A 7914-nucleotide genomic window follows, 5' to 3' on the forward strand; every position below is an offset into this window, starting at 1 on the left:
AACCCGATAGCAAAGAACCGAACGATAAGTCTTACCGTTCATAGTCTGGCCTAAACCCGAGATGGGGACTGCCCGCAACCAAGCCGAGGAGTGATCCCCCTGCTGCGATTTCCATAGGGCAACAAGACGTGAAGATAAGGAGTAGGCGGATTCCGCATCAGCAGTAACCTTCGTGAAATATATATCTGCCAATTATTATTATTATTATTATTATTATTATTATTATTATTATTATTATTATTATTATTATTATTATTATTATCATGATTTAAAATTTAACCAAAAAATGTATTATATTGAATAATTTTTTCACATCATATGCACAAATATTTAAAAATGAATCTGGAGGATATCTTAATGCGATCTAATATAAAAGAAAATTAGATCTATTATACGGAGTACTGAGTATTATAATTTTACACACCCTCTTTTAAATTCCTAGATATATCACTGCTCTCATGCTATCACTAATTTACTATCATGGTTCACATTATTTTTTTTATTTAATAAACAAAATTATGTACTTATCTACTTACATTATTTAATACGGGCCTTCTAAAACTATGCATCCATCAAGTGATATATTAAAAAGAAAAAAAGAGTAACAAACCTTATAGCCGGCGAAAATCCTTATAGCCTCAAGGGTCCAAGCGGTGAGATAAATGGCACCAACACTTGTCCTCTTTCTCTTCATAATTTTATTGGCTTTCATGATAAAATTGAGGGGATTCTTAAAATCATCCTCTTTAAATTTTGGAAGTATTAGTTCAATCACTGATATTTTATTTCCCCATGTTTTTCCTTTGCGCATGTCTTCTGGTTTTGCATAACCCTTGATGCTCCTAAAATTAACGGCTATTGACGCCGTCATACGAGTATTTTTCTTTGTTTGTCCTTGCTCTTTTTCTTTGATATACAGCCGAATTCCGAAAGAGATTATCCCAAGAACAACATCATTAACCGTCTGTGAATAAAATGTTGCAAAACCTATTTAATTAAATTATGATTTTGGGGTGCCCAAGTCTGTTGATTACATGCAATACATCTCTTATTGCCTGTATATATTTAGGATCTATTGTATTAAGCGTACATGGATATATAAATGATGCTTCATATAGCATACACAAATTCTACATTCAGGGAGCAATAAATATTGTAATATTATACGTAGTACTATTGTAAGGCAGAGATAAAGTTACTCATATATGAGTAAAAGTTACTTAATTTGAGTAATAATTTTTTTCTAATAAATTATCCCTTAATTCAAAATCACTCAAATGTAATGTTTTAATAAATTTATTTATCAAAAGTTACTTTATAATATAAACGTTAATCAAAGCATGTTAAGAGTTATAAAAAAACTAGTTAAAAATTATCCGATTTACAATAAATTTATTAATTATTAGATGTGTGCAAGACTTATTGTTTAACATATGGAGTAGAACTTCATTGAAATGTACGCACGTAGTATGTACTCTCTCTTCTCCATAACGATGTTCACAATAGAAGAGAATCTTCCATATTCTTTTTAATATACAAAAAAAAAAACATATTCATGTGGATCTTATTTGATTCGTCTCAATGAATAATTTAAGAATATCAAAGTTATTTTATAATTTTTAATATAATGTAATTAGAAGAAGAAAAATGATATAAAATGTGCAATAAGATAACAAACATTAAAAATAGACACTGAAACATGTTTATGGAACGAAGAGGCAAATTGATGAAACATAAAGAAAGGTACTACGTATGTCTTAATAAAAGTTGATCGATGTAGCTTACCACTCTAAGAAGTGACTTGATTCTCTTGATATCAATGAGAGGCAAAGTGATTGAACAAATTCTAGCTGAGCCAGGAAGACGCATGTTAGTATTCCCCGACCTGATCGGAGTACGTTCGTCTTCAAAAAACACGACACTAAGAGTTTGTCCAAAATCATATACCGAACAAAGGATAGAAGATAGAAATCTAGGCACAGTCCTTAAAGTTTTCACCACAAAATTGTGAAATACATTTTGTTTAATTATTGTTCTTGAAGTAGCTGTTTTGGTAGGGAAAGCTAGGGGAAGTGTTGGATCATCGACTCTCCGAAAGCAAGCGAACACAACTCCCATGAGTGAGACACCATCAGCAATTGCATGGTGAAACTTAACAAATAATGTTGAGGCCGAATTGTTTGTTGGGTAATTGAAAATGTGAACTTCCCACAAAGGTTTGTTTAGTTGCATTTGTAATGTAGCTAATTTCGACATATATTCATCTAAATAACTTTCTGGTGATAGATTTTCTGGTAATATTGGGGCCTTAATAATATGATCTTTCACATTTACTTCTACTTTCTTCCACATTTTCTTTCCCTTCTTTCCTTCAATCTGCTCATAAATTTTGACACATAAAATTAATCAAGATTCAAGAACGCACATTATATTACATGAGCTTATGCATGCAAGTTACAATCAATTAATTAAGAATTTAAAGGAGTATTACGTACCGGGATACACGAAAAACGAGGATGAGTGTCAAGGAAGACACCATTGAAGAAATCATACATATGTGAAGAATCAATAGGGATCTCCAATTCAAAAATAGAAAGAATATAGGTTGTTGCAACCTCACTCAAGAAATATTCTGAGTTTGGACTCGCTGGCTCTAACTCCTCTAACTCTAAGCTTTTCTTCTCAACCAGTTTGCCTTTGGTTTTTACTTTCAGATTCATTTCCATTTCTCTAAATTATTCTTTAAACTATACTTATATATATATATATATATATTTTATAATGGAGAAATCAATTATAAAATTTATAGTTTCATACATTTATATAGGAGTGAACACAAACTTGCTCACTACACGTAGTGGTACCGTTTAAATCCTCGTGAATTCAAATGTCACGTTTAGAAAATGATGTTTCATGATAAGTGAAAATCAAATTTAACTCGTCTCCTATTGCCGTATGCACATATCTAAGTATCACACTACGTATACACTAAATATATACGAAAACAATAATTTATGAAATTTCTAAAATAGAGCACTATATGGACTCAATCGGCAACCCTCGTGTTATCATATACTTCATCTGTTCTTTTTTAAATGACATAATTATTTAGACACGTTTGCCAATGCATGATTTCAAACGTTGATATCTCTAACTTTGAATAAGAAAAAATTATAAAAAGTTGATATTAAATAAATATTTATTTACACGAATCTAATAAGATCCCACACGACTATGTTTTTTCTTAAATATAAATCACAAAGTGAAGTCAAATGGGCTTGTGTGAATATTGTCCCAAACCCAATTGTGTCATGTAAATAAGAACGGAGGAAGTATATCACTGCATAAGCTCGTACTATATGTCGTTAAAGATGGCAAAAGCAATTAATTTATAATCTAAAAGTGCAACTTATGTTATGTGCACAATACATTTATTTTAGGCATTGTTCTTCACCTTAATGTCACTTATTCATTCAAAATAAGTTCAGATAAATTCTTACTACTATAAGTTAAGATAAATTAAGATAAGAAAAAACTAGCGTTACCAAACCGTTTGCAATTAAAATAAGTTATGACAAGTTCTAATTAGTTCCGATAAATGGAAATCAAGTGAGTAAGACAATCCATTAGTCTTGATTGCACTTAAAAAGTTCATAGATATCGTCTTATAAATACATACGTATAGAACATAGTACTACATGCTTGATACTTGTAATTAGTACTACATCCGTTTCAAAATGATCTTTACACTTTTCGTTTTAGTCCTTCTAATAATGTTCTTTATATTTTGTTTTATTCTATCTTTGAAAATAAAAATTTACTACATTACCCTTTTTATCAAATAATCTTTACAGTTTTTCACTCACTTTCTCTTACTTTATTTATTTTTTCTCTACTCACCTTTTACACATTTCTCTTACTTTATCAATGTTTTATTATATTCAACAAACTTTTCTACTTTTGTCTTAATATTTAGGAAAAATTGATAAAGGCAGTCTGAACTATGGACGTTTATCTTTAAAAGGTCCCAAGTATGGATTATTACTGACTGGTCCCAACTAAGGGGGGTGTTTACTTTGCGTGGGTCTTTTTACCGGTGACCGGATGTGTAAGTCAAGGATTTTTTTTTTACCCAAAATAAATATTCTTAACTTTTTTCTCTCTCCACCAAATCTACCCCCGCATCCACCGCCGGCCACCACTTTCCTCTCCTCCCTCCTCGCCTCTCACCTTCACGCTGCGCGCAAACTCTCCCCTTCAGCCTCCGGCGCCGGCCCCTTCAGCCTCCACCGCCGGCAAATAATTATTTTTTTAATTTAATAAAAAAAATTAAAAACAAGGAGATCTTGTGCACGGCCATTGTCGTTCAAACCTTCTCCGGCGAGAATTGGGTTGTGGGCGGCGAGATCTGGGTTCCCCGCCGCGAAATAGAGGGGAGTGTAGGGCGGCTTGTTTGCATCTCCGACGAGATATGGTGTGAGCGAGAGGAGAGGGGAGTGCGGCTTCTCCGTTCGGGTTTGCGTTGGACGGAAATCGAGAAGTGAAAGACAGAAGGGAGATCGGTAAACAGACATGTGGTGGGCGGTGAGATTTTGGGGTCGACGGTTGGGTTTGGTAGCTAGCTAGGGTGGTGGGAGGTTGTTGCAGGTGGTGTTGCTGAGGGAGGAAGGAGGTAAAAAAAAATAAAAAATTTTAAAATCAAACACCCAAATAACTGGGTGGGTATTTTAAGTGGTTGGTTTTTTATTTAATGGGTGGGATTTTAGTTAAATGGGTGGGATTTTTATTAAATGGGTGGATTTGTTTTAAAGTGGCACGTGATTTTTTTAAATGACCCGACACGTCATCGTCTTCAACTTAGTAAACCGGTCATTTTGGAAAAAGACCCACGCAAAGTCAACAACCCCTTTATTTGGGACCGGCCAGTAATAATCCGTAGTTGGGACATTTTAAAGATAAACGTCCATAGTTGGGACTGCCTTTATAAATTTTTCCTAATATTTATTTATGTAAAGATAAACCGTAAAGATATTTATGAAACATCATTAAAAAAATCTTTATGAAAAACAGGTAGTACTCCTTAATTAGTTTGAATCTTAATTGAAAGACTACAATGTATACATCTTTAACCCTTAAAAAGTAGAAGATGGTTTACTTTCTTATGAACAGTAACTTCCCATTGTATTTCATTTTACTTTAAATTTAATTCTTCTTATTATAATTAAATGAGACCCACTAAATTTTATTTCACTTTAAAATTCAATTATTATTATATTATTCTTATTATTATTATTATTATTATTATTATTATTATTATTTAGGAGTGGGGGCCCAGATTGTATCTCGGCTTCCCACTAACTATTTGTAAAATATTTGAATGTGTAAGCATTTGATTTATAATAATAATAATAATAACAATACAAGTAATAATAATAATTATTATTATTAATTTTTTTTTATATTATAAATTAATCACTTATTATAAAGAAGCGATTACACAAAGTTAGATGGGAGCCTAGCCACTAATTGGGCTCCGACACCCTTATTCAAAGCAAAACACAAACGATGAAAAAGAAAAGAACGAATGTTAGCAACAACCATGTTAATAATATTATTATTATTATTATTATTAAATTGCTCCCATTACCGAACCACCCAAACAGGATTAAACATATCAACAATAAATTGTTAGACATATCTGTGAAACTGCCATCGACTTTGATATATAGGTAAAAAAAACGGATATTTCATGAAATACCCCTGAGTTTTGGAGTAATTCACCAAATGCCCATCAAGTTCCAATAATTCACCAAATACCCCTGACAATTAACTTAATGCCCCAAATACCCTTACTGATAACGGTTCGTTAGTCCGCCGTTAGCCTAGTTTCATAATTCACCAAATGCCCTTTTTTTAAAATTTATTTCACCAAATACCCCTATTATTAAACTTATTTCACCAAATGCCCCAAACTTAAAACTAGTTATTCTGATGTTCCAACGGCTAGTTTTTTCGTTTGCAAAGTAGCCGTTGGTCTTGCTTGGCTATAAAAACCCGTTTTCTGAATGTTTCTTGTAATTTAGATGTTGTTTTGCTTTGCTTTGCTAATTTCATTAGATTTGTGTTATGAGTTTTGTTTCAAAATCACCATCCACACACAATGAGTCCACATATATTAGAGTACCTAACCAATTTTGCTATTGTGGTAGAAAATTTGCCATCCGAAGCTCCGATACAACACTCAATCCACAAAGGTTGTACTACAAGTGTGATATATGCAACAATCTGAGATGGTGCAAGGGAGTAGTTGAGCAAGAAAACAGGGGGCAACATCACGAAGGACAATACAGGGGAAGCTTAGATGAAGGAGAAAGTACTGAAAACAGGGGAAACAATAATATGCAATAGGACTTGAAGCAAATGAAGAAAAAGTTGATACTGTAATGTCAATACAAGGCATCTTACTTTGATTTTGAAATGAAGAAAGGCTAACCCTATTTATGTCATGTTTGGGATGGACATGCAGAACTTAGAACTCAGGAGAGCACGCAAGTACTTTTAGCAAAAAAATGTCAAGACTTTAGAGAACTCTTAGCAAAGAAATTGAAAGGCAACCAACATGTGAAAGAAGTTCGAGGGCAGGGTCTTATTATTGGTATAGAGTTGAATGTACAAACTGGCCCATTTGTTCATAATTAGCCTTTAGATATTATCACGACTATAGTGGATCAAGAAGGCATAAGCAAACAATAAGCAACTACTACTTTTCAAACGAAAAAACTAGCCGTTGGAACATCAGAATAACTATTTTTAAGTTTGGGGCATTTGGTGAAATAAGTTTAATAATTGGGGTATTTGGTGAAATAAATTTAAAAAATGGGGCATTTGGTGAATTATGAAACTAGGCTAACGGCGGACTAACGGACCGTTATCAACAAGGGTATTTGGGGCATTAAGTCAATTGTCAGGGGTATTTGGTGAATTATTGGAACTTGATGGGCATTTGGTGAATTACTTCAAAACTCGGGGGTATTTCATGAAATATCCGTAAAAAAAATTAATAACATAGCAAACAAACAACATAGTATATATTGTGAAGTAAGAATTAAATCAAAGTCGTTACAACTTGTCACTCTACATATCATTAGTACAAATATATATAGAGCATTAGAACAAAGTTGATACCAAATTAGTTATTCCTAAACTATGTTATTATAAAGTAAGAATTAAATTCAAACGCGGTACAACTTATCACTTTACGTATCATTTGTATAAATATATATAGAGTATTAGAATAAAGTTGATACCAAATTAGTTATTTCAGATCATATCGCGCACCCCGATCACTATTTTAAAAGAATTACGATCAGCCGCACAATAAATGTATAAAAATCATGACACAAGAATTAGAACATTTTATATGTCGGTCCAGCTCTCGAAACTATTAAGGCTTGCACCTAAAAGTAATTAATTACTCCGCAGTACTCCACAACTACTTACAGTTAGGAGTACACTCTTTTAAGATCAATCTACTGGGAGTTTGGGACACATCTATCATATCCTCTGCTTTTGCACTTGATTGAGGAAGAGTGATAACCGCGCGATGGCTGAGGGCAGTTCAAACGTCCGCCCAACCTGCATCAATAGGGATGTTGTCAAATATTGTGTAATCTCGTATCATTCTCATTCATAACACACGTATATATAGTACAACTCAGTTACCTAAACCCTAGGTACACATTAAGTAACTTACCATAGTTAGGACTCTACAGAATATTCACAGAATAATATCTAATATCTTAACATATCTTAACATCCCCCCTCAAGGTGGAGCATGTAGATCTCGAATGCCCATCTTGTTCAAAAAAAACTCAAATTGCGCCTTCCCCAACGCTTTGGTGAAGATATCTGCTA

At 33.0% G+C, this 7914-nt stretch overlaps 1 protein-coding gene across 1 annotated transcript; it reads right to left on the reverse strand.

Moving 5' to 3' along the window:
• Nucleotides 1–31: 31 nt before the first annotated feature.
• Nucleotides 32–2799, reverse strand: LOC110796881 (wax ester synthase/diacylglycerol acyltransferase 6-like). The gene is made up of 4 exons (XM_056843113.1): nt 2496–2799; nt 1786–2376; nt 611–964; nt 32–185 (listed from the first exon to the last, which is right to left on the reverse strand). The coding sequence occupies exons 1-4, from the start codon at nt 2724–2726 to the stop codon at nt 51–53; spliced, it is 1311 nt and encodes a 436-aa protein (XP_056699091.1). The 5' UTR covers nt 2727–2799; the 3' UTR covers nt 32–50.
• Nucleotides 2800–7914: the final 5115 nt, after the last annotated feature.

This window comes from Spinacia oleracea, chromosome 4 (assembly GCF_020520425.1).
Source record: "Spinacia oleracea cultivar Varoflay chromosome 4, BTI_SOV_V1, whole genome shotgun sequence".
Classification (NCBI taxonomy): Eukaryota; Viridiplantae; Streptophyta; class Magnoliopsida; order Caryophyllales; family Amaranthaceae; genus Spinacia; species Spinacia oleracea.